Source organism: Heterocephalus glaber, unplaced genomic scaffold, assembly GCF_053883595.1.
Source record: "Heterocephalus glaber isolate CG9 unplaced genomic scaffold, H.glaber_assembly_v1.0 deba00001687, whole genome shotgun sequence".
Taxonomy (NCBI): Eukaryota; Metazoa; Chordata; class Mammalia; order Rodentia; family Bathyergidae; genus Heterocephalus; species Heterocephalus glaber.
Window position 1 is genome coordinate 12,301,277 of NW_028258412.1, and position 25,875 is coordinate 12,327,151.

The 25,875-nt window shown below is 48.2% G+C and overlaps 1 protein-coding gene and 1 long non-coding RNA gene across 9 annotated transcripts in view; one reads left to right on the top strand and one right to left on the bottom strand.

Moving 5' to 3' along the window:
- The window catches only part of LOC101717399 (acetyl-CoA carboxylase 2), a 157,379-nt gene extending 140,629 nt beyond the window's left edge, over positions 1 to 16,750 (top strand). For 6 of the 7 annotated variants that reach the window (XM_087198197.1, XM_013071717.3, XM_004843637.3 and 3 more), the window contains 13 exons: positions 215 to 335; positions 2,034 to 2,144; positions 3,166 to 3,309; positions 4,550 to 4,670; positions 6,024 to 6,120; positions 7,174 to 7,270; positions 7,835 to 7,970; positions 8,940 to 9,117; positions 11,459 to 11,571; positions 13,362 to 13,516; positions 14,147 to 14,317; positions 14,404 to 14,540; positions 15,184 to 16,750. In XM_087198197.1, the coding sequence (XP_087054323.1) occupies positions 215 to 335; positions 2,034 to 2,144; positions 3,166 to 3,309; positions 4,550 to 4,670; positions 6,024 to 6,120; positions 7,174 to 7,270; positions 7,835 to 7,970; positions 8,940 to 9,117; positions 11,459 to 11,571; positions 13,362 to 13,516; positions 14,147 to 14,317; positions 14,404 to 14,540; positions 15,184 to 15,310 (1,708 nt within the window). In that variant the 3' untranslated portion in view covers positions 15,311 to 16,750. The remainder of the gene's footprint in view (positions 1 to 214; positions 336 to 2,033; positions 2,145 to 3,165; positions 3,310 to 4,549; positions 4,671 to 6,023; positions 6,121 to 7,173; positions 7,271 to 7,834; positions 7,971 to 8,939; positions 9,118 to 11,458; positions 11,572 to 13,361; positions 13,517 to 14,146; positions 14,318 to 14,403; positions 14,541 to 15,183) is intronic. The other variant, XR_015446236.1, reaches the window with a different exon arrangement.
- A 5,928-nt stretch (positions 16,751 to 22,678) lies between these two features.
- On the bottom strand, positions 22,679 to 25,071 carry LOC147821986 (uncharacterized). Of its 2 annotated transcripts, none has more exons than XR_015446171.1 (3): positions 24,928 to 25,071; positions 23,019 to 23,489; positions 22,679 to 22,847 (listed from the first exon to the last, which is right to left on the bottom strand). It is a non-coding gene; the product is annotated as an uncharacterized LOC147821986 (long non-coding RNA). The 2 variants fall into 2 exon arrangements; XR_015446172.1 differs by having other exon boundaries at positions 24,991 to 25,068.
- Positions 25,072 to 25,875: the final 804 nt, after the last annotated feature.

Genomic DNA, 25,875 nt, shown 5'->3' on the forward strand with positions numbered 1-25,875 from the left:
CCATCCTCCTGCCTCTGCCTACCAGAGTGCTATGATTACAGATGTGTGCCACCATGTGTACCTTTGGACCCTGCTACCATTTTTCCCCTGGCTGATTTATCCCCTTCCAGTACTTTACCTTTCGCAACCCTCCTGCCTTGGTCCATGGGAAATGTGTCTGCCTTGATTTGTTGAGGGTAGAGCTGGGTCTTTAACCTGTACTTGCTTCTTGAAGGTATGTCATCATAGACATCATTGGGAAAGAAGATGGCTTGGGTGTGGAGAACATTAAGGGCTCAGGCATGATTGCCAGGGAGTCCTCCTTGGCTTACGATGAGATCATCACCATCAGCATGGTGAGTCCCCTCCCATTTTCTCTTCCTTTTCAATTTTCTATTCTGGAAACTTTAAAATAGTCACAGAAGTGGAGAGAATTACTAATACCCCTGTGTGCCAATTACATAGCACCTCCAATTGTCAACATGCTACCTTTTCTATTTCTCAATCCCCCTGTTTTATAATATTTTAAAGCCACTCTTTGATTGGGTCTTTTCACCCATTAATTCTTTAGGTGGACCTTTAACAAATAACGATCCCCTCCTTTTTGTGGTACTGGGGATTGACTGGACCCAGGGGTTCTATGCCTCTGAGCTACATCCCAAACCCTTTTGTTTCTCTCTCTCTTTTTAAATTGAGACAGGGTCTCCTTAAGTTGCTCATGCTGGCCTAGAACTTGCATCCTCTTTGCCTCATCCTCCCAAGTAGCTGGGATTATAAGCATGTACCACTGTGCCCTGCCTCCCCCCCTTTTTTATATAACTGCAATCTTTTTAATATGCCCAACAACAAATCAACAGTTTTTTCTAATATGATCAGAATCCAGTTTGGTTTCAGGATTAACAGTTATATCACAACTTTCCTTTTATAGTTGGTTAGTTTGAATCAGGGTCTAATCTCTTATTCATAGATGCCAAGTAGAAGAACTTTTATCTGACTTTAACTGGTATGAGTATAACCCGCCCAACCTAATGACCTTCCCAAAAATGTTTTGTGCCTAGTAGCAGCACTAGTAGCAGTACTCTTTAATAATAAACTGTCATTCAAGGCTTTATTTTTACATGCATTGTTGCATCTTCAGTTTCCAGGATGGGAATTATTAGGCATGAGTGTCTTTTTTCAGCTTGTTTTCTACACACATGCAACATACATGATTTTTAACTTTGAAGTTGTTGAGGACCCACCAGAATTTACAAGATGGTGCAGAGAACTTGTAGGGCCAGCCTCCTCCATGACAGCATCTTGCCTAAGCAGGACCAAAACCAGGAAGTTGATGTGGCACAGTACTGTCCACATGGCATAGACCTTATTTGGATTTCACTAGTTTTCCCATGCACTCTCAGACATGCTTTTGGTTATGTGAAAAGCTGTGATTTCTGTAAAGCAACTGATGTCTGAGGAGCTACACACAATTGTCTTAAGAGCCCAAACATTCAGCATCTGTTGTTTGTGTTTGCAGCCCTCTTATTTGTTAGTCATGATTTTTTTTTTTATAGAAAACTGTGTTGCTCAGCTTTCTGTCACTATAACAGACACCTGAGGTAACCAGCTTATAAAGAAAAAAGTTTATTTTGGCTTATGAGTTTGGAGGTTCCAGCCTTATTGCTTTGGGGTCTATGGCAAGGCTGAGCTGCATAGCAGAAGCATGTGGTGGAGCAAACTAGCTCATCTTGTGGTTAGGAAGCCAGGGTGGGGGCAGGAGTCCCAGGTCCTCTTCAAGGATGCGCCCCCAGTGACCTAAGAACCTTCTACTAGTTCCCACCTCTTAAAGTTTTCCCCACACCCAATAGTGCCAAGCTGGGGGCCAAGCCTGCAATATATGGGCCTTTAGGGGCCACTTAGGATCCAAATAATAGCAGAAGCCAAGTTCCAACAAATGGCTTTTTCTCCATCTGTCCTTAACTCAGGCTGCCATAGGCTGGGGCCTTCCGTTTGTGCCCAGCGGTGTGGCCTTGGCACGGCTCCTCTGGAATTCAGAAAGCCCTCTGTCCCCACAGGTGACCTGCCGCTCCCTGGGAATCGGGGCCTATCTGGTGAGGCTAGGCCAGCGGGTGATCCAGGTGGAAAACTCCCATATCATCCTCACAGGAGTACGAGCTCTTAACAAGGTGACCAGGGTGGGGCCTGTGGGGAGGGTTTGTGGGGGTCAGGGGTCCTTTAAGGATGACTCTGATGGGTTTTTTTTCCCAGTATGAAACCAATTCCATTCCTACTGATGTAGAAGCTACTTTGCAGCCATTTGCAGTTACCTGGGGTCTTTATGTGCCAAAATAAAATGTTTTAAGCTCTTTGGGTGGAACTAACTCTTTCACATTTTTAAAAAAGTTATCGAAGTGGCATTAGACTTTGTAGAAAACTAGAAAGGTTCCCCAAAAGTAGTTTTTGGTTCTTCTGTAATTTTGGTGTCATCCTCTCTCACATTCCATTTTTCCATGGTTAATTCACAGTGAATTCAGTAGTCTACTTTTTTTCTTACTGTGCTAAAACATCTCCCATGTTGCTATGAAGTTTCTATTTTTATTTATTTATTTATTTATTTTGTGGTATTGGGGATTGAAATCAGGACCTTTGCACTGGGCCACATCCCCAGCCCTTTTTTAATTTTTATTTTGAGACAGGGTCTCACTAAGTCATTGAGTTTCCCAAACTGGGCTCAAACTTGCAATCCTCCTGCCTCAGCCCCCCAGAGTGCTGGGACTATAGGTGTGCAGCACCCCAGCCAGCTGAGTCTCCATTTTTAATGTCTGTTGGAAGCTCACTGAGGGTGAGAAGTCTGGTTCTTAAACCGGGAGCATCCTCATCGTCTGGGAGATTTGTCAGAGATATGCATTCTTGGGCCCACCGCAGTCAGGCTGCATCAGAACTTTCCAGATCGACCACGTTGTCAGGGGCTGCATCACTGGATCTCAGCTTGGGCTGCATATTGGGAGTACCTAGAAATTTAAAACCAACAATACTTAAAGGTTCTCATGTGATCAGTCTGGGTACAGTCTGGGTGGCAGGATTCTTGAAAGCTCCCAGGTGATCCTGACGTGCAGCCAAAATTGGGAACCGCTGAGTGAGCTGATTTCCAACCATGGAAGGGCCTTGAACTGGTCAGGAATTGCTAACCATGTTGTATCAAAGCAGGTCCTGGGAAGAGAGGTCTACTCGTCCAACAACCAGCTGGGTGGTGTACAGATCATGCATTACAACGGCGTCGCCCATGTCACTGTGCCGGATGACTTTGAGGGGGTGTACACCATCCTAGAGTGGCTGTCTTATATGCCAAAGGTACACTGTCCCCCCTGCAGCTTAGAGCCTGGAAGACTCTGTTATCAAGTTCATTTGCTAATTGTGTCCTTGTCACCTCAGTGGGTGTGGGAGGGTGGGAGTCAGGGGGCACTGTAAATGTGGCCAGGATGGATTTTACTCCTTCCTCCTTCCCTCTCTGACTCCTGGCTCTGGACTAGCTATTCTTGCCTTTTGAGTCATCTGGATGCCATGCTTAAAAGAGAAGGCCATCTGTTGATCCTTTCCGAAGGGTAAAAAGAGGCAACATTGGACAATAGAGAACCTCAATCTTCATAGTCAGTCTGAATTTGACTCCTGGCTTCCTCCTCAGTCATGATGTGACCCTGGGACAATCTCTTGATCTTTCTGAGCCTCACATTCCTCATCTGTGAAATAATAATGTAGATAATAGTAACGCCAAGCTGCTGGTGTTTTCATGATGATGAAGTGAAATGATGTTTAGATCTCTCCAAGGGATACTCCTGATTGTCCTGGTTAGTTCAGGTGGAGATTCTTTAACTAGACAGTAATGAGGCAGAGTCTGGCCTCTTTGGAGCCTCAGTTTCTTCACTGTCCAATGGGGATAACGTTTGTCCTGACTGGTTCATAGGGGTCCACTGGACAGCAGTATAGTGGGTAGGTAAGAGTGGGCATGGTTTCTGGTTGAAAAACATTCTATACAAATGAGGGAAGTTCTTATTCTTCACTATATTTATTTCTGAAATGTTAGTTTCTAGTGTTCAGCCCATCCCAGTCCTGCTGCTAAGAACCCCAAGTTAAAACATTGCAAATGTCACTTCTTATTCCTGAGTGCTTCTTTTCCCCATCTGCATGGCCCCTATTATCACTATCTGTAGTCAGCCTCTTCTTTTCTTTCTTTTGACGTGTGTTTTATCTGCCCTTATAGAACAGTAGCAACTCCTTAAGTCCTTCTGTCACATCCCAACTTCACTGAATGCACCTCGTCCCTGAGTGCTCACAGGACTTGAAAAACTAGAGTTCCAAAGAATACATGGTTGGCCTGTCTTTGTCTGGTATTTTCCAACCAGAACAGTGGCTTCAGAAGCTCTGTTAGGATATTGCTAACACAAGACTTAAGACATAACAGAATTGCAAAGATAGAAGATATTGCTGCATAACCAGGCATAATCATAGCCAGAGAAGAAAACTGTGCAAACAGATCATAGTTATGACTGACAAGTCCTGGAGACTGAGCTGGTGACCTGGCTTTCTCTTCTAGGATATTCACAGCCCCCTCCCTATCATCACACCCACTGACCCCATCGACAGAGAAATTGAGTTTTATCCATCCAGAGTGCCCTATGACCCTCGGTGGATGCTTGCAGGAAGGCCTCACCCAAGTAAGTCCTCAAGTGTTTTGCTGGGGATGGGGGACTTGTGTTGCTTTTCTAGGTCTAAGATAAAGGGCTACTTAGAAGGATTTTTTTTTTTTTTTTTTTTTGGTCCCATAGTCCAGAACTCAAATGCACCTGAGCTCAAATGCAGAGGGAGAGAGGGGATGGAGATTTTACTCTATTCCCTTCCTGGGCCATTGACTGACAAAGGTTGGGCATGGCCTCCCTCCCTGAGCTTCCCTATGGTCACACAGGAGGGAAACATGGTGCCAAAATGTTAAAGTTTCAGAGCAGAAGGCCTCCTTCCAGCCCTCCTTCCTCTTCTGCTTCTGTTTGGCTAAACCTTTGCAAGGAGATGCTATGAGTTTCCCAGGATGGGCACCTTGGCCTCTCCCACATACAATCACGTGTGAACACACATTCCCTCCCCTCTGAAAGGGATGAGTTTGTCTCCTGGAGATGTGTTATTACATCCTGAGCACCCTGAACAGACAGGAAAGCTGAGCTACCCTGTCATCATATCCCAAGTATAGAATTGCATGTGCTGCTGCTATAGGCATCAGTCAGCTCCTCCGGGAGATGTGACCCTCAGGACCATGCCAGCCCCTAGCCGGCAAGATTCTCCACACCTTGTGTCTCCCCCTTCCCATCTCTCTGGGGTTTTCCCCTCTGGATGCACTGAGTGGGATGGCTCTATCTCAACTGGCAAATGTTGGGCTTCTTACCAGCAACTTTCTCCATGGTGTGGGGCCAGCGATGAGGCCAGGGCTGGAGTGGCCAATTCATTCCTAACCTCCCATACCTGTAGCTTGAGACACTGCCTGCTGAGGCCTTTTCTCTTCTTGTTGTAACTACAGCTGTATACACCAGGCTGTGGATTTAAGTTACCATGGCCCCTCCAGCCAGAGCTGGGGTTGGCATCCTCATATTGCATCTCTCTGGGAAGCTGAAGACTTTCCTCCCAGTTCTATGACTCTGCAGCCAGCAGGCCCAGGATGAGGTCTCGGGGCAGCTGGTCCCTTCCTGAAGCCCCACTTTGTGGAAGGCAGCCACCGGCTCCCCGGCCTCGGGAAAGGTGGCAGGACTGGATTCAGATCTCAGTGTGTCTGTCCTTGACAGGCGGCTGAAGGGAGGTGGATGCTCCACATGGACTGAATTTCTGACTCAATATAGTTTTTGGAGCCATGTTTTTTGTTTGTTTTGTTTTGGGTGAGGGGTTGGGATCTGCACAATTTTAGGGGAAAAGGATATTGGGGCCATGAGGTCCAAGTCAGGTTGTCCTTAGAGAGATTCCCCAGCCAAGTGTACGCTGGGGGCCTCATCTACCTTCCAACCTGGGCCTCTGCCTTCTGCCCACAGCACTGAAGGGTACCTGGCAGAGCGGATTCTTCGACCAGGGAAGTTTCAAGGAAATCATGGCACCCTGGGCCCCAACCGTGGTTGTAGGACGAGCCAGGTAACGCTGAAGATGGGAGCAGGCCGCACACACCTGACCTCACCAGGCACGGGGACTCTCAGGCACTAAGCCCCAGGGCTGCCAGGGACACTTTCTCCTCGGCCCCAGGATTTTCTGAAAGCAAAAGCCAATTTGGGGAAAGGTTTTCTGGATGATGAATGGCTTCATGAAGTCTGGACTTGTCTGGCTGTGGCCTTAGGTGGCTTCTCAGCCAGCCCCTGCTGGGCAGGGACCCTGGCCCCTTGTGACACTCACTATCCCCTTTGGGACCCAGAAGGTGGCCCGGGGCACCTGACCAGAAAACTGCAGGAATGGAATACCGGGATCTCCACTTCAGAGGCCCTACTGTGCTCCACTGCTGGTGGAAGGCTTCATTGCTTGAACACTTCCAGAGCTGAGGCGCTCATGCTAGCAGCGTAGGCCTCATCTTTTCCTAAGGCTCCTGCTGCCAGAAAGTTCATCCACTGCACTGAGCCCAAAGCGGTTCCTGACAAATGACCGCTCAGATTCCTGGCACAGTGTCATAGCTATAGTCCAGGTCCTGTAGTTAGACCTGAAGTCCAGCCCCAGCCCCATCCTTCATTCTCTCTGGGCCTCTGTGTTCTCTTCTGTAAAATGGGGGTAATAATTCGACCCCCAAAGGGTTATTGTGGTAAGCACTTAAGATATTACTGGGTGCTTACTAAGTCAGGAGTGGCTGCCATTATCATTATTATTTATCTCCTGAGCAGTAAGCATTCAACTCCTAAACATGGTATTGGGCGTGGCCTTCCACATAGGAAGTCCTGGCGGATCCTGGTGCTTCAGGCCCTGCAGTGCCAGCTCTCCCCACTCAGGGGCATCCGTGCTCCGCCATCTTGGGAGGCACTTGTCACTCGGGAGCTTCTCCTTTGCCTTCCAATAAAATAAACCCCAAGTTAAAGGAGGCTTCTCCTCCACACACCCTCAGCCCCACGCCCAGCCACGCCTGCGGCCTGGGCCGGACTGGCCCCCCTGTTCCCAGGATGCACCTGGGTGCCACCCAGCGCCCAGCTCCTGCGTCTCATCTTCCAGGCTGGGGGGCGTCCCTGTGGGCGTGATCGCCACAGAAACACGGACCGTGGAGGTGGCGATCCCTGCCGACCCTGCCAACCTGGATTCTGAGGCCAAGGTGAGGGCCAGGAGCCCTGGCTGCCTGCTGGTTTCGCTGCTCTGCCAACAGGATGGGTCCTGGCGTGGTGGCCCATCCCCCCGCCCTTGGTGAAGCCGTGGCCTTGGCAGGTCCTGGGCCCTGGCAGGCTCTCCCTGTCCCTCTGGCTCCCCCTACTGGACGGATCATGTTCTGCACTGTCTGCCCCTTCCTGGGGGTGATAAAGGTCCACAACCCCTCTGCCTCCCTCAATTCCCCTGCTGCTGTTTCTGAGACTGCCCGAAGCCCATCCTGGAATTGCAGAGAGGTTGGCAATGGGTCCTGGGGTCGGCTTTGCAGAGGCCCTTTGTGGCCTTGCCTGGTGCTGCATCCCTATCAGCCTGTGTTTGGGGACACTGGGAGCCTCCCTGGGCCTCAGGGAGCGGGTTCCCTGAGGTCCTGAGGGATGAGCTTCCGGCCCTCGTTTGGAGCCTGGCTCTGGTGTTGGTGCGAGAGTGGCTCACGTGGCCTGGTCAGCAGGGCGAGGCTGTGGCACTGCCCCTATGTCTGCGGCTGTCGTCTGATCCAGGCAGCTCTGTGTTGCAGATATTCCAGCAGGCAGGCCAGGTGTGGTTCCCTGACTCAGCCTACAAGACAGCCCAGGCCATCAAGGACTTCAACCGGGAGAAGCTGCCCCTGGTGGTCTTTGCCAACTGGAGGGGGTTCTCTGGGGGCATGAAAGGTGAGGCCAATCCCGCCTGTGTTCCTCTGCACAGTGATGCCAGTTTCTGGCTCACTCCCATTGTCACCTTACAGTGTCAGGAGGCGGTTCCAGTGACACCGCCCAGTACTATAGCTGAGGGACAGAGCAGGAGGCAGCATGACTTCCTGGGGGTCACACTGAGTCGCATGGCAGGGGCTTGACCTCAGAAGCTCCCCAGTGACCTGGGTAGTCACCTCCCTCAGGGCAAGCTGAGGAGGACATGTGCCCATCTGCCTCCCTTGGGGCTGACGGGGCCTCAGGTGACCTCAGAGTCGTGCAGGGCTGTCTAAGCCACTGAGCATGTTGGGAGAGACAGTGGCTCTCTGTGGGTGCCGAGGAAAGGGCTGGCGTGGGAGGCAGGCAGATCTGCCGTGCATCTTTGCTGGCTGCCTGACCCCTCTGAGCCACAGTTTCCATCCTTCGTGAAAGGGGGTAAGAATAAGACCAAGCCCAGAGGGCGCGGTGAGGATCCAGTGTGCTGAGCCCTGGCACACGGTGCCCTTGTGGATGAGGTCACTGCCTTGTTGTCACCACGTGGGGCCCAGGCACTTGGAGGATGTGTCTTGGGGGGTGAGGGCCGTGCTGCCCTGGGCCGGGGAGAAAGGCCTGTGTTCCGCTCAGGGAGGGGTCTGTGTGCCGGAAACATGTGGCAGGGCGGGAACAGTCATGGGGGAGACTGCTCAGTCCAGGATGAACAGGATCTTAGACGTGGTCACTTCCTGTGCCTCCCCTTACCGATGAGGGCCCTGGCCCAGGCCAGGTGAGTGACCTGTCCAAGGTCCCATGGGCCCTTAGGGAGCAGTCTGTACCTGAGCCAGTCCTCAGTGCTCCCCAGGCCTCCCAGCCAAACACACTCTCTCAGGGCCCCAGGACAACTGAGGCTGGGGCTTTGTGTGTGGACAAGTGGGGGCCTCAGTTCCCCTCACCAGATGCTGCCTTGCTTTGCAGACATGTATGACCAGGTGCTGAAATTTGGATCCTACATTGTGGACGGCCTCCGGCAGTACCAACAGCCCATCCTGATCTACCTCCCACCCTATGCAGAGCTCCGTGGGGGCTCCTGGGTGGTCCTGGACACCACCATCAACCCCCTGTGCATAGAGATGTATGCGGACAAAGAGAGCAGGTGGGTGGGGTGCTGGCTGCGGATCATGGGGGCCGTTATCACTTCCTGAAGCACAGAGAGCCTCCTCTGTGATTGGATTTTCTCAGCAGAGTTAGGGGCTGGTGCCAGGAAGTGGTGGAGGAACTCTTCCGTAACTTATACTCACCTCCTTCCCAAAGAATTTGCAAAAGAAAAGATCAACTAGGCACAGTGATGCATTCCCAGTACTGGTAAGAAAGATCATGAGTTTGAAACAGCCTGGGGAACATAGCAAGATCCTGTGTCAACACCCAAAAAGTTACCCACTTGTAGTGGGGAACTTGTGTAACCCCAGCTACTTGGGAAGCTGCACTTGGAGGGTCCCAAGTTTGAGACCAAGCTGGGCAATTTAGTAAGACCCTGTCTCAGAATTGAAAGATGAAAAATACTGGTCAATCCAGCCCAGTGTTCCCTGGGTTCAAGCTCCAGGACCACATACACAAACAAAACAAACAAAAGCCAATTAAAATAATAAATAAGGACCAGCCAGGCTACTCAAGAGCCTGAGGCATGAGGATCTTGAGTTCAAGGTCAGCCTGGCCAACTTAGTGAGACCCTAGCTCAAAATGAAAAATAAGAATGGTGGAGGATGTAGCTCAGTGGTAGAACAGTTGCCTACCCATCATGTTTCCCCTAATAAAAGACCTAACCAGAAAGAAGCGCTGGTCATAACCATGGTGATGGCCAGTGTCATGCAGAACATCATACCTCACTATTCTCTTGCTTGGTGGCTACTCTGTAAGGCAGGGTGATTGGGACTGGCATTTTTGATCTCTAGTTTTCAAGGCTGATTAGGTCTTATTTTCAGGGAAACACGGTAGGATGATGAACCACTGGGTTCAATCCCCAGTCCTGAACAAAGAAAGGAGGGGGTGGGCAGAACAAAAGCACCTGTGCTTTCTGGAGTCTGTCAGGCAAGCTGCTCTACTCAGTCCCTGACATCCCCAGTCCCTGAGTCTTGTTTTATAACCCAGGGCCCAGCTCGGTGCCTGAGTATGGGGCAGGAAATACCAGCTGAACAGATGGCAGAATGAATACCTTAATGCAGGAATGCAGCCTGCTAGGAAGACCTAACCGGAGGGGTCAAACAGGGATTAAAGACAAAAGACCACAGATAATTTGGAAGAGGTGCCAGGGGTCTCTTGCCTCTAGCGGACAAAAAGCTCCAAACTGGCAGTGCTTCTCACTTTTATTGAACTTAGAAAAGGGAGCAAGCAATCCTGTGAAGTCAGGTTCGTCTGTTTCTTATAATTGGCAGAATATTCCCAGACATATATTTCGTCTCACTTAGATCTCAGCTGTTTGTTGATCCTTTCTCTGGGACTTGCAGCTGCCGAGGGAGGCACAGTTTACCGTCCTTCCCACCGCAGCCTTCTGAGTGGTTTCCCACACCTTAATATTTAACACATCTCTAAATCCAAAATCTAACCCTAACCTGTAACCTAACACTGGTTCTGCATGGTGAGAACCCCTGGCACTCTCTTTAGGAGGAGGTAACCCAGGAGCTCTTCCGGAAGGGAAGCTGACAGCAGTGCCTGCGGCATAGTGGTTGGCGCCTTCACAGGAACCCTGTGCTGTGGAGTGGTTCTGCCCAAAACTTAGGCTCACCGTTCCTGTGTCCATGCTGTCCTTCACTCGTTAATTCCCCAAACGCTTACTGAGTACTGTGTGCCAGGCATTTTGTTAGGTATGGGAGCATGGGGGCAAGTGAGCTAGGCCTGTCCTGCCTTCATGGTGCTGACCCTCACCGGGGCTGCTGAGTTCAGTCCTCGGGGAGACTGAGGGTCCTGAGCAGCACTCTTCTAAGGCCATTGGTAACTTTTCTCTCTGGCCACTGGGAAGCTCAGAGCAGCCTGTTGTGTTCCTTGAGGCTTCCAAACTGTCAGAAGAATAATGCGGTGAGGGAGACTGAGGGGTAGTTAGAAGGTAGGGAATGAGAGGGCCACTCATACAGGACCATGCTGGGCTCTCCTTGTGCCTTGTCAGCTTTAAAGAACTCAGAAATGAGTTTCTTACTCTAAGAGAGCAGAGATTAGGGAAGTCCAAAAGGTCTATGTCCAGAGAGCAAGAGAGTTAGGTTATCATGGAGAAAAACAATGTTTTTAAAGCTCAAAGAGCTCTTCAGAGTCCGGAAAGCATTAGTTTAAAAGTTAGCTCAGTCATCTCTTCTGCGGGTGCAGAAGCAGAGGCCCAGAGGGAAGTGACAGCGGCGGGCGCGGGCTGAGGGCGACACCACAGCTGCGCTGCACCTCCAGCTCCTCCGGGCCTTCGCTGTGCTCGCCGGGCGCAGCACCACAGTCAGTCCCGGCTCTTCTCCTCTCAGGGGCGGGATTCTGGAGCCCGAGGGAACGGTGGAGATTAAGTTCCGAAAGAAAGAGCTTGTGAAGACCGTGAGGAGGATCGACCCGACCTCCCGGAAGCTCGTGGCGCGGCTCGGTAAGAGGCACCGAGGCCCTCGCTTCGCAGGGCGGCAGCGGTCTAGCGCTTTAAAAATAGAACAGAGACTCCGAACACAGCCGCAACTGCTGTGAGATTAAGATGTTCACAGTTCCAACAAAATCCTTTTAACAGTAAAAAACACGTATGAACAAGTCGAATATCCCTTGACTGAAAATGAAGTGCGTCAGATCTCAATGAGATATCTTGGGGAGGGGACCCATGAAATTCTTTTATTATTATATGTAATTTATTTGTTAGGAAAACTGGAACATGACATAATTTCTTAGAATACCTGAAGCTGGTATTGATGCTACTACACTGAAGAATGAGGACAACCGGAATTCATCTTCCTCCTCTCCACAGGCCCTCATTTTCATCAACTTAAGTTGTTTATGTTTCATGTACACCTACACACCGCATGAAAGTAATTTTATACAATTTTTTAAGCCCAGAGCCTCACAAATTCTGAGTTCTCTGCCACTCACCTACATCCCAGCCTATTTATTATTTATTTATTTAGGTACTCGGGATCAAACTCAGGACCTTGTGCTTGTGAGCCAGGTGTGGGCGCTACTGAGCTAAATCCCCAGCCCCATATTTATTTAATTTTTGAGACAGGATCTCACTAAGTTGCCCAGGCTGACTTGGAACTTTTGATCCTCCTGCCTCAACCCCCCTAGGCAGCTAGGATTGCAGGTGTGTGCCTCTACACCTGTCTCATACAGTATTTCCAGAGCACCTGCTTTTTGACTGTGATATACCATTATATGAGGTCAGGTGTGGAATTTTCCACATGTGGCACCATGTCAGTGCTCAAAAATTTTCAGATTTTGGAGCATTCTGTATTTCAGATTTTTGGATTAGGGATGTTCAACCTGTAATGCCATCGAAATTTATTTCTTAGCACACACAAAGTCTAAAAACTGAAGCACTTTGGGCCAGTAAGGAAATCAAAATTATGGTGGCAAAATATCCCTTTAGAATTTCCAGTCAGATGTGGGGTATGTGAATGGTGGCTTTGTTTCACATGCAGTCTTCAAATGCAGTTTTCTTCAGATGTCCATCTTAGGTGTCTACATTATGGCAATGTCTTTATGACCTGCTCACGACATACACACCTCTCTCTCTCTCTCTCTCTCTCTCTCTCTCTCTCTCTCTCTCTCTCTCTCTCTCTCTCTCTCATGGGTGTGTGGGTGTGTGTGAGATTTCTGTGGTTTGGTATCAGGGAAAAGCTGACCTCAGTATTTTGGGAGATCTACTGTCCTATTTTCTCCTTTTGTGTAGAACTGGTATTATTTCTTTAAATCTTTGATGAGAGCTTTCTAACCACCAGCTCGCCTTCTTTATTTTATATAGGACTATTACCATGATCTGTTTCCTTTGGAAGAGCTTTGGTGATGTGTGTTTCAAGGAATCTGTTGCATCTAAGTTATCAAATTGGCACAGTTGTTATCATATCCTATACTGTATTTTGTAATATTTGTTAAAATAATAACCGATAGTTGGTTATGAAGCACAGTGGGCCTGGTGGAAGGGGTCAGAAGGAAGCTGCCTCTAGAATGCCGACTTGCATTTGTGAATACATATCTGATACAGCATCCACAAGCTGCTTTAGGGGTGATCTCGTGGGGCAAGGCTTGTCCTGAAAACCTTTTTTTTGTACCGGGGATCGAACTCTGGAAACATTTTTGTGCCCTCTCAAAGAAAAATCCTCCACCCCAGCCTCTGGCGACTGCCTTCCCTGGTCTCCTCTGATGTCCTGACCAGCCTGTCTCCCCTGTCCTCAGGGTCGTCCCAGCTGTCGGACAAAGATCGCAAGGACCTGGAGGGCCAGCTGAAGGCCCGCGAGGAGCTGCTCCTTCCCATCTACCACCAGGTGGCAGTGCAGTTTGCGGAACTGCACGACACACCAGGCCGGATGCTGGAGAAAGGCGCCATCTCTGTAAGGGCACGCAGGGTGTGAAGGGCCCGTCCCAGGGTCACTGGCTCCCAAACACCAAGGAGATTGGGGCTTCAGGGTTTAGAATTGGCCAACTTAAAGATCACTTGGGGAGCTTTTAAAAAACTCAATGCCCGCGTGGCTCACCAGAGTCATATGAATATGAAACCTGAATATGGGGGAGGGGATGGGGGAACTATTTCTTTACATCCCCACGAGATCTCCTGGGGCACAAAGTTTGGGAACCACTAGTCTGATGTGTTTACAACTGCTGGGCCAGTTCCGATCTGGGGAAGGTTTGGGGCCCCTGTTCCCGAAGTCTCCCCCCACCCGATCGGCCCCTGTCCCTGTGCGCCATTGTCACGCCCCTTGTCGCAGTGCTGTCCTTTGGCCCCGCATGACCTGCGCTGTGTCCACGAGGGTGGAGGAGGTGCCAGTTGTGTGTGACTCCGGGCAGGGGACTCTGGGCAGAAGTGGTAGTGGCAGAGTGCAGCCCTGCCTCTTCCTGCTCCTCACCGCCCCTCCCCGAGCTCGCGCTCCTGGCCTGTGTGACGGGCTGATCACAGAGCCTGGGCTCAGAATGCACTGTCCTGCCTTGGGTCTGGGGCTCAGGCCTGGCTCTTGTGCCCGCAGGATGTACTGGAGTGGAGGACAGCGCGAACCTTCCTGTATTGGCGCCTGCGCCGGCTCCTCCTGGAGGATCGGGTCAAGCAGGAGATCCTCCGGGCCAGCGGCGAGCTGAGCCATGAGCACATGGAGTCCATGCTGCGCCGCTGGTTCGTGGAGTCTGAAGGCGCTGTCAAGGTGGGCCTGGGGCGCGGGGGAGGGGGCTGCCTTGGCCTGTCCTGCAGCAGAGTACCTGTCTGAGCAGCCTGTGCTGCCCCTCCCAGGCCTACCTGTGGGACAATAACCAGGTGGTGGTGCAGTGGCTGGAGCAGCAATGGCAGGAGGGTGACAGCCCCCGCTCGGCCATTTGGGAGAATATCAAATACCTGAAGCGAGATGCTGTCCTCAAGACCATCCGCAGGTAAGTGTCCTGCCCTGTCCCGACTCACTGGCAAGTACCCAGCCTGGACTGGTCTCTAGCTGTGGCACCCCAGAGTGGCCCTTCGAGTCCATACCGGTTATGGTGCCCTGGCCCAGCCCTCAGGGATGAGAGTGCACCCCCACACCATCCCACCCCAGCCCACCACCCCTGCCCCATCTCCCGCACAGTGGCCAGGGTGAGGCACAGAGCCCTGGGGCAGCACAGGGAGGTGGGAGATCTTCAGCTCAGGGTCTTTGCAGGATTTTATGTGGTGACATGTTTCAGCTCAGTTGGAGCCTGCATGGTTAGAGAACCCACATCCCACCCCCTGGGCAACCTTTCCAGAGAGACACCTCCCCCTTGTCGTGGGGGATGTGGGACCTGACTGGGCCATGAAGCTGAAGTTTAGATAACTCAGGGCACAACACGTAGACAGTGATGGCAAGGACAGTGCTACTGAGAAGCATTCTGACCCCCCAGAAGTAGCTCATCCTGCCTCATGGGATTGTCATGGCTTTGGTGACCACAGCAGGAAAGGAATCAGCTCAGGGTTCTAGCCCAGGAAGAGGACAAGGACTCTGCCACCTTGTGGCCACCAGGCCGAGTGGCAGGAATAACTCCAGCATTCTCTTCCTCCCCACAGTCTGGTCCAGGAAAACCCAGAGGTGGCCATGGACTCCATGGTGTACCTGAGTCAGCTCATCAGCCCAGGGGAGCGGCTCCAGGTGGCTCAGCTGCTGTCCACCATGGACAGCCCGGCCTCTACCTGAGCTGGATCCAGCCATTCCCAGGGCCATGGGCAAGAGAAGCCGCACAACTTGCTGACCCACCGCAGGCCCCCACCTGGATCTTGGAACTTGCTTACAACAACAACAACAAAACACTAGTCCTGGGCACTGCTGTGGGCAGAGCTACTGGTCCCCAGCCAACTCCTCTGTCAATAAAAGGCTCAGGGTGCCCCTCCCAAGCAGGAATCACCTCCCTGCCACTCTGGGAAGTTCATTTTTTCTCTTCAGACAGTGCTTTTGCTGCACCACTGAATCAAATTGAACTAAACCATCCAGATTTCCTTGTGCCTAGAGTGTAGAGTCCAGGTAGTTGTTAGCTGATTTTATATCACATCTTAGAATCTTTTATTTTTATTTTTTACTCCAAGGCCAGCACTTGATATAAGCATGTTGTCTACTTCAGCAGAATAAACAGGGAAAAAAAATAGCTCAGACTAGAGCAAACCTATTTTTGTATGAGGCTAACTTGAATACTACATAATCACCCAGGAAAGAGTACAAATTGTTTTTAGGAGAATAAACTGGTAGTTTGTGCCCAAAATGATCCTTGCGAATCAGGAGGAATGTCCCATTGTTGGCCTGTGCCTGTCACTCACTAACAAATTCTCCCTTTTGGAGAGAGAGGAAGCAAAATGAAGAGATGCCACAGAGCAAGGGCATATGCAGGTGCCTCTCATGTGGCTCCCAGTACTTGGCTCACCCCTGCCCTCCAAGGAGAGCAAGGATCCCTCTCCGCACCATTGGGCAGCATGTGCTGCCTGCGTGAGCTGTGGGTGCAGAGGCAGAGAGGAAGCCTTCCCAGACTTGTGGCCCAGCAGTGGACACCGCCATCCCCTCGGAGGGCCTCCTGAGTCACTCACTTCCTCACATATCACCTTGGTGGGAGCCAGCATCAAGGGGTGGTACTGTGGTGACCAGGGCTAGACCGCGAAGGCCACACCCATGTGCTCAGGGAGGACTTTGGCCTATGCCCCTAGCACTTGGTGATATGCAGCATCCTGGGTCTCGGATGCCCAGGTCCCTCCCATCTGGGTCAGTGATGGGGGTCGGGGGAGTTGGCACAACCCACTGCTGTGGTGGGCAGTTTGAGGACACTGAACGAGGGGACACCGACAAGGCTGCCCAGGGAAGCCTCCACCAGCTAGAATGCTTGAGGATGTCCAAGTTCAAAACTGAAAACATTCTGGCCATCCGCCAGTGACAACTCTGGCAAACAACAGTGGGGAGAGAGAAAGCTGACTTTTCCCATGTCCCACCCAGAGGCTCAGGTGGCTGGAGACTAATGCTGCTTCAGGAGTGGAAGGGTTCCTTTCGGTAAGACCCTCTTGCCTTTGGAGGAAAAACAAGGCAATAGCGGCTCCCCTGGAATGGTGGGCAGTAAGCCTGCCTGGAAACGTGCAGAATAAACTATTTTTGAAGGAAGCACTTTGGCTTTAATTCATTGTGTGGACCATACAGTACTGGAGCGGAGACCTTGAAGTTCCCATCCCAGGAGCGGCTGGGGTGCAGTGGAGGGAAGCTGAGGGCTGGGTTGTAGTGCTCATTCCTAGGCATTGGAAGGCTTTGTTTAAAAAATAAAAATTACGTGGAGCCCCATCCATATACCTGGCAAAAAGGAAGCTGCCCTGGAAGAAGGGTGGGTGGGTGGGGCCAGGCACTTTTCATAGCAGTTTCATGCCTTCCCACCGCCCTCAGCCACCTTTCTTTGACAAGGACAGCAAAGCTTGGAGAGGTGAAGATGCTTATCCATAGTCACACAGCTACAGGACCAGGAGGGGAATTCAATCTGTTTGACTTCAGAGCCTGGCCCATTCCTTTTATGACTTAGGTTCTGAGCCTCCAAAGCACACAAGGGAGCCTTATACTTTCAAAAGCTCAGTGGGCTTCTCTGCACCGTGAGTGGGAGCCACTTGCCCTGGCTGGCTTCTTCCCAACTTCTAGCCCTTTCTCACCCACTCTTCATCTTTTTGCTCTTCTTCAGTCCCCAGATTCTCTTAGCTTTTCTCCTCCGTGTCCTTTTTTATCCTAACGTGTTTTTTTGAGACATTTCAAACGCTAACAAGTTGAGGTATTGGACAGCAAACGCTAACCCTCAGCCACCAGCTCGATGTCATCTTTCTGTGCCTGGACTTAGTGTCCCACCTACCTGCCTGTCTCTTCATCTCTCCCTGTGGCTGTAAGTTTATCTCATTATTTTGTCACATTTCACAGCAACTTGCAGGTGTAGATCCACTTCTCCAGGGTTTTTTGTTTGTTTGGCGTTTTTTTGTATTTTAAAACAAAAGTTTTAAAAAATATTGTCCTGGGGTCTCCATGTTATTGTTCCCCTCCTCTTCTCACATCAGCCACATCCCAGACCTGAGTGATGCCACCTATCTGTCCCCTTACGCACTCAAAGTGGTGGGTCTGTGGAGGGGCAGGACCTGTTGCACCATCTGCAGTTGAAATTGCCCCTAGTGTCCCCTCTTCACCTTATGGGCCTCCAACCTCCCGGGGTACGGTGGTTCAAGCCCCATTCCTGTTCAGTAACCTGCTGTAACTCCCATTGCTCTTGTTGCTCTGCTCAGCACTGGGAAGGTGTGGAGGTAACGCCCTACTAACAGGTTTCTCAAGATGAGGACCCTGCAAAGCCACTGGGTGGTTGTAAAAACTCTTGTTCTTGGGCACCAACATGGAGCGGAATCTTTAGCAATGGGTGAGTCTGACAGGCAGTACCTGTGGGGGTTAAGACTTGGGTGCTGGGTTCTAATGCTGTTTTTCTCTGAGCCACTGGCTTAACCTCTCTGAGCTTCGGTTTTTCATCTGTAAAATGAGGGAAATAATTATTCCTATCTCATAGGCTCCTCTGAGAACTAAGTGTTAATCAGCCAGAAGATGTGTGTTGAGTTCTTTTCATATTCAGGGTGCTCTGTTTTTCATGCATTCCTCTGATTACAAAGCTCTTTCTCACCTTTGTATCTGAATCAAACCAGAGATTAGCAGAGAGTATTTATTTGCATGTAGAATTTGCACATGAATCCAAATTACCATTGAAATGTCTATTCTCTGGCTTAAAAGTTTGATGGACAATTATTATAAATAAAATATAAGTTGTTTAAAGGAAATGGGACACTTACTGGGCTTTGCAGTGTCAGATTGAGGACGTGATTCCCTGGAAAAGTCTGAGGGACCCTGTTGCCTTGGGGACCTGTAAGAAGAAGGTATGGCAAGGCTGGAACATGAGAGTAGTCACACCTGGGGGACAGGAACTGAGAAGGGGCCAGGTCATCACCAGACCTTAATGCTGGCACCTGGGGCCTGTGGCCTGAACAAAGGAATGGCATACCAGATTGGAATCCTGGAAGTGGCATTCCAGCTGCAATGTGAGGAATTGGTTGGAGAGGCCAGGTGAGTGTCAGGGACACCAATTAGGTGGTGGCATCACACACGAGTATGAGCAACATGGTGCCCTAGATGATGCCAGCAGTGGAGATGGAGAAGGAAAGGACATCGTGTGGGATTCACTTCAGCAAGCTTGGTGATTGACACGTGCAGTTTTTTGGATATGGTTTGAATTTGTCCCCAAGTATCATGGCACCAGTGTGGTGATGTTAAGAGGTGGGGCCTAGAAGGAAGTCCTTAGCAAAGGACTGTGGGACTCCAGACTCTATGGCTTCCTGTCTCAAGATAGGATCTCTTGCTCCCACATGCACTCCCACCGTGATGTGATCTGCCATGTGACCCAGTCAACAAGATTCTCACCAGAGCTGAGCTAGATGCCTGCACCAGCCCTTAAGCCTCCAAAACTGTGAGTAAAATAACCCCTTGACTTCATAAGTAGCCTGCCTTGGGTATCTCACCATAGCAACAAGAAACAGACTAATATAATAAGCCTGTGCAGAAAGGGCTTCTATGATGTTGCTGTTTCCAACTTAAGGAAAGGAGGAAATGGTGATGAAGAGATGAAATTGTAGAAGAGAAACAACATGGTTACAAGGGCAGCCAGAAATTTCAGGATGGTTCCAGAGGAACTTTCAGCTGAAGAGAACAGGAAGTCTCATGTCAGGAGAGCACAACCAAGACAGAACTGTCCCAAATCAGCTGCTTCAGGCAGTATTCCCTACAAAACTCCTCTCACAGACACTTCCTACTACATCCTCTCAGGGGACATTGTGACCCAGCTGTCAATGAGTCATATCACCACTCCCATTTTAAACCTAATGAGGCTCTTTCTCTACAAGCTACTATGGTTACTTTGGCTGTTCCTACATCTAAAAGGGATTAAATCGATTTGGTTGGACATTTTACTAAGTTGAAGAGGTATTTCATAACCAATCAAATTGATAAACATGTGCTGTGTGTTTGGAGGCTTGTTAAGTCCATATTCACTGTCCCCCCTTAATGGAGGCCCTGATCAAGTCACGAAAGACTCCAGCCACTCTTCCCTTCAATCCATCCAGCACATACATGGCCAATTAACTAAAGCTCAGAGGATCATTGTCAGGTCTCAGCACTCTGAAGAATGTAAAGCACATAGCATAGTTCTTGGTACAGCGGAAGAGTTCACATTTTCCCACAGTCAGCTCAATTCTCCTTACTATCATCATTGTTATTATTAATGTGGTATGAATCCGGTCCTAGTATCCTCCCACTCAAAAGCTCTCCGTGGCTCCCCATTGTCCATAGGATAAAACCTACACTCGTTAGCCTGACCTTCTCTGCATTACATCATCATAACCAACCAGGTTTAACTACTCACATGTCCTACATTTACAGCATTTTGGCAAATGTTAGGGGAGGGGATTAGATATAAATTTGACTTTCACTGGTCTCATGAAACTCATGCTTTCTAGTCAGAGTCCAGTAAGAGCTCAGTCTTAGACAGATAACCAACTGAAGATTTGATTCCTGATCCAGGATGGTCCCTGATGAACAGGAAAGATTTGGAAAATCACCTTGGCCAGGAAGAGGAAATTGAGGCTCAGGAAGATTAAGTAACTTGCCTTAAATTATTCACTGAATAGATGTCAGTGTTAGTCTAAACCCAGATATTAGGGGCAGGGATTCTGGGAATCAAACTTAGAGCCTCGCACATGCCAGAAAAGTGCTCAGCCACTGATGGGATGTCTCTTTTTTCCCCAGAGGCTTTTGGTGGCATACCCCAACAAACATTATTAAATAAATTATTATAATGTATTTAAGTTGCCTATAATTAAAAGGTTAAATTTTCTATGTCTAAAGCAAGGTTTTCTTAAGATATTAAGATGCTCTTGACTAAACTTACAAAACTAGATTAAAAATCAAAGTTTCCATATTTTACTAAGATAGTTTCCTACGTTTTACATTGTTAGGCTTTTGGTTACTAAAAACTGAGCTTTTAATAGTTAAAGACTATTTAAGCAGCGGCTTGTAAAATTTTCAATAATCAGTTTATGATTAGTTAAATGAACAACTATTACCTTAGCTTAAGACACAATCTATAAACCTGAGACTAGAGATAGATCTAAAGTCAAGCTATGCTATGAGTCTAGGCTTTAAAGTTAAGGTCATAGAATTAAGGCTACATAAGTTTAGTACACACAAACTAACTAACAGGTGCTCTCTTTTATACAGTATACATTTAGAACTTAGACTTACAAAATGATCAAAAGTTGGCATCTCTTTAGATTTGGTCTTACCACTTAAAACTTGATCTGCATTTATTGCCTTTGGTTAAACAAGCATTTTGTTCTTGTATAAACAAGATACACTTGTATATTTGGTAATAAGTCTATGCATGGCCATTAGCATTGTTTCCTAAATTTGTAAGAGCCCTAAAGAGGACCTTAATTTTTGTCAGTACAATTACACCCTGTAAAACCTGTTAAAGGAGTCTAAATTTTGCCATAAGAGTAAAAGCAGTAAATATACACAAAGATTTCTTTTCAGCTGTCATGCTAATTATTGCTAACCTCATGATATATTAAATGTATTTGTGTTTCTCAAGTGCAGGCCTTCAAAGACATAAAATTGATAAAATATCTTATCATGCTAGTAATTTCCAGGCTAAAGTTGTTTATAATGGTAAACTTTTTCAGGCTCAAGCATCTGACTTTCCTGATGGAGACCACCCTAAGCAAGCTACAAAGTCATAAATTGGCTTTCAAAAGTCTGAGTCTGCCTATTAGTGTACAATGGCTTGCCTGAAGAGCCAGCAGGTGGTGTGTGGAAAAGGAAAAACTGCCCACACTACTGGTTACAGAAGAGGTCTCAATGATCCATGACACTGTGATGTCTTGGATGGGAAGACAATAGTGCAGCTAAGGGCGGCATGACTCATACAGAAAACTGCTATAGGGGCAAAAATTAATCCATGTGAAGAAACAAATTTCCTATTAATCAATGATCTGTTCTTGCTAGAATGTTTCGTTCCCTTATTGCTAGGACCCCGCTCGCATCTGTGCTCTCCACTCCACTATTCCCTGCACTGCCTCTTCCTTTCTAGAAGCTGTGTGTTCAATAAATAGTGGCAAGCTCCAGGGGACAGTGTCTTATCCAGATAAGAGCTTTGACCATTCTGGGCCCCTCATTTATACATTAAGATCTTGTCTTGTCTTTTTCTTTAATCCATTTGCCATACCCTTGGTCAGGTGACTGGGGGTTTGTGCAGCTTCCAATACTTTCCCTCATTTGTGTTCCAACTACTTGTGCTGAAATATGTATGCCAATCCAACATGAGACAGTGAATACTTTTTCAAGGCTTATGATTGTGTGATTGTTTTATGTAATTCTGTTATAACGGAGCTACATAAACAATCTACAGTCTAGTCAATGTCACTCTAAAGATTAAAAAGTAGACATTTATAAAGTACACATATAAACAAGTACATTTTACTTATATGGCACTCTCTTTTTCTTTCTTTTTCTCTTTTGGTACTGAGGATTGAACTTGCCAGACAGGCATTGTGCCACTGAGCTACATCCCCAGCCCTTATGGCCCTCTATTAAAAGGTTAAAAATTTAGATAAAAGTTTATGTTATTTAATTCTTGTAATTAGATAAAGATAACTGACTAAAAAGTTACTTTATACTAAAATATAAATTTGAATGTACTTCAGAAATAATAATAAAACCTAATATTTCTAATATAATAATGTCATCATTGTCATGCTAAAATGCTATGTTGCCCTTGATCTCAATTTTTTTCTTTTGTACCAGGTATCGAACTCAGGACCTTGCACTTGCGAGACAAGCACAGTGCCACTGAGTTAAATCCCTGGCCCTTGATCTCAAATTTTACCTGTAAAACTTTATAATTATTATATGTTGACATTCTATAGGAATTTAACATCGAAGACAACTATGATTGATAAAATAAATAACAGTGCTCTGGTCATACTTTATTTCAAGGTGCTTTACATCCACATAAGATTATGATAGTTAAAGCTACTGCTCCCACTTCAATACTGGTATAACTGGTCTTCTGGTTATTCAACACTCCTCAGCAGGTTGCCTCTACTCCCTTATGCTTCATATCAGTTCCACCTTTAATTGGCATGACCTGTTTGACCCCAAGGAAAATGTTTACAGTGTTAACAAGGGAAATTGTCAAGAGAGCAGAACTTTCAGGGGATTTTTTTTTTTTGGTACCAGGGATCTAACTCAGGTTTTTGCGCTTGTGTAGCAGGCAGCAAAACCACTGAGCTAAATCCCTGGCCCTCAAAATCAATACCTTTTTTTTTTTGGTACTGAGGATAGAACTTGGGTCCTTGTGCTTGCGAAGTAGGTGGTGAAACCACTGAGCTAAATCCCCGGCACTTTCAGGGGATTTTAATATAGGGTAGGCATCAATTGGGATGTGAAAGACATTTTCTTTTTTTGGTACTGGTGTTTGAACTTTGGGGCTTCTGCATGCTAGGCAAGTGCTCTGCCACTGAGCTATATCTTCAGTCCTGAAGAATATGCTGCCATTGTGTGATTTCTGCTCCCCACTGGCTATTGTTCCAGAAATCTCGGAAAGAAATACACAGAGACACAGAATTTGGGTAAAATAATAAAAGTTCTACTTGCAAGCAGGTGGGACCGCCAGAAATCAGCCTGGTTAGTATCCACGCACCCCTTTGTCCAGTGTTTCCTTTTCATATCCTTTTTAGCCATTATCTCATCCCTAATGGTCTTTGATGTGTAAATACAATTCCAGTTCCTATTTACAAGTCACAGACAAAAGGTAAGCACATATACATTGTAAATTCACCCAGGCATAGTAACTTTGTTAGGTTAATGAAGTTACTGGTTAAAGAGTCAGATAACCATCACCTTAAAGTCACCTTAAACAACAAGAGTAATGGGAAAAGCAAATCTTAAAGGAACACATTACTTATTTTGCTTCTACAGCTACCTTAATATTCACTCTACTAAGTTACCTAAAACTTTTCCCTATCACTACCATGCAGAATTTAATACAGGGGACTTCTGCTTTCTGATGATGATTTTCAAGTGCCTAAAAACAAGGTTTTTTCTGTTTCCAAAGGGATGGCATCTGTGCTTCAAGTGCTAATAACTTAACCAAAAGAAGAAGCAGTGAAAGTGATGGAGAAGAGATGAGCTGCCCTTGTTCAAATCCCACCTCCACCACTTACTAGGTTTGATGTTACTCAACCTCTCTCCATATCTATAAGATAAAGATAATATGTCCACCTGTTAGGATTTTTGAGATTGCTAAATTAGAATTTATATGTGTATGTTTGTATACACACTTGTTACATATACAAATACATGTATACACATGTCTCATTTAGCATGGTCCTGGACATACAGCAAGCTCACTGATCATTATCAGTTATTCAAATTTTGCTTGTGGCTCAGTGTCCTGGATTCAGCCTTGGGAAACTGACCTAAGTGTCATAAAGATCTTGACTTCAGAAAAATTACTTAAGCTGTCCAAGGTCACACAGCTAGGAAGGTTTTCTGCTTGGCCAAGGTGAGGCTGGGTCCCAACTGTGATGGACTTTCGAGTCCCTCCATGCTCAGAATTCACATCTCCCAGCACCAGGCCTGGTTGCTAGGATCAGAGTCACTTGTGTCCAGAGCCATTGAACCACAGGTCAGGAGCCTCACTGGAACCAAGCAGATCACCTCTGCACCACTGCTCCCTGTCCTGTGGGGCTTTGCTCTCTGGCTGCTGCTCTTGGCAGGGATCATGGGTTTCACAGCATCTGTAGGACATATTAGGGTTGGTGCATCGGAGGAGGTGGGAAAGGTCAGAATTGTCAGGCCTTTGAATGCACACTGCAGGGGCTCCCCTGGGTGCAGCCATGCCCTTTGCACACTCCCAGTGAGAGAGGAGCGAAGATGATCTAACACTGGGTCCCAGATAAGGCAGCCTGGGGTCCTCTGCTATCTAGATTCCAGCTGTGCGAGAAGCATCTTTGCCACACAGCCCTGGCTTCTCTGGATGACCTGATTCCAGCCTCGTAGCCTGGGACTTGGATGTGAGTTCAAGTTCATCCACATTCCCAAGGAAGTCAAACAAACATGAGCTTTTATCTGATCCCCCTCCTAACAGTGTGACCTCGACCAACTCTCTTAACTTCCCGAGCTTCAATTTTCTCCCCTTTAAATGAGATAATAACGGCACCTACCCTAGGGGTGGTATAGGGTAAATGCTGGGCTACAGAAAAGCACGTAAAACACACAGTGAGCACCTGCTAAGACGGTTAGCACCCTTTCCAGCGCCGCCCTCGAAGGCGGTTAGAACGCGCGCAGCCCCAAGTGCAGCCGGGCTGCGGAGGGGCGGGAGCGGCGCAGAGCGCAGGTCAGCTCACGTCACTGCCCGCACAGGACGTCGCCCGGCCCCTGTCACGCTTGCTCTTCCCTCCAGGCCCTGTGCGTCTGGTCCCGCACACTGCTGGGTGTCATCCCTGGACGCTCCTCCGCACGCCGTCACTCTGCTCCTTCCACACCGGCCTCCGCAGCCCTTCCCACCTCAGAACTGGGCTCAGGCCTTCTGTGCCCAGACCCTCCCGGGGTGCTCTGCTAACTCACCTGTAGCTCATTGACGCGACTCTCCCTTATCAAAGGGCACCTTCTCCTCAGTCTCATTCCCTAGGGTGTCTCCGAGCTTGGTAACCACCCGTTCCCTTGTTTGTCGTCTTCCCGGATAGACTGTCAGGTCCTCGGGGCAGGTGTGTCCGTGTCACTCATCACCGTAGGCCCAAAGCCCAGCGTGGGGCCTGTACACTAGTAGGCAACTCAGTTTGTGTGAGGAGAGATTCATACACAAAAACATGAGTCTAGAAACAAAATACGTCTTAGTTCCTCTCCTATATCTGCTAGAGTCCAAGACTGCCCAAAGTGGAAAGAAACCACTCATTCAGAAGAGGGAATTTGGGCCAAGGATTTAGGCCAGTGGTTCCGGTGCCTGCCGTGAAAGCACAAGGTCCTGAGTTCAATTTCTGGTACCAAAAGAAAGGGGAGTTTTTTGGACTTCTTTCTTTTTTTCTTTTACACTTCTTCTTTCTTTCTTTTATCTGCTTTTCCTTGTGTGTTCTTTTCTGTTACTTTACTCATATTAATTTCCTTTTACTCCT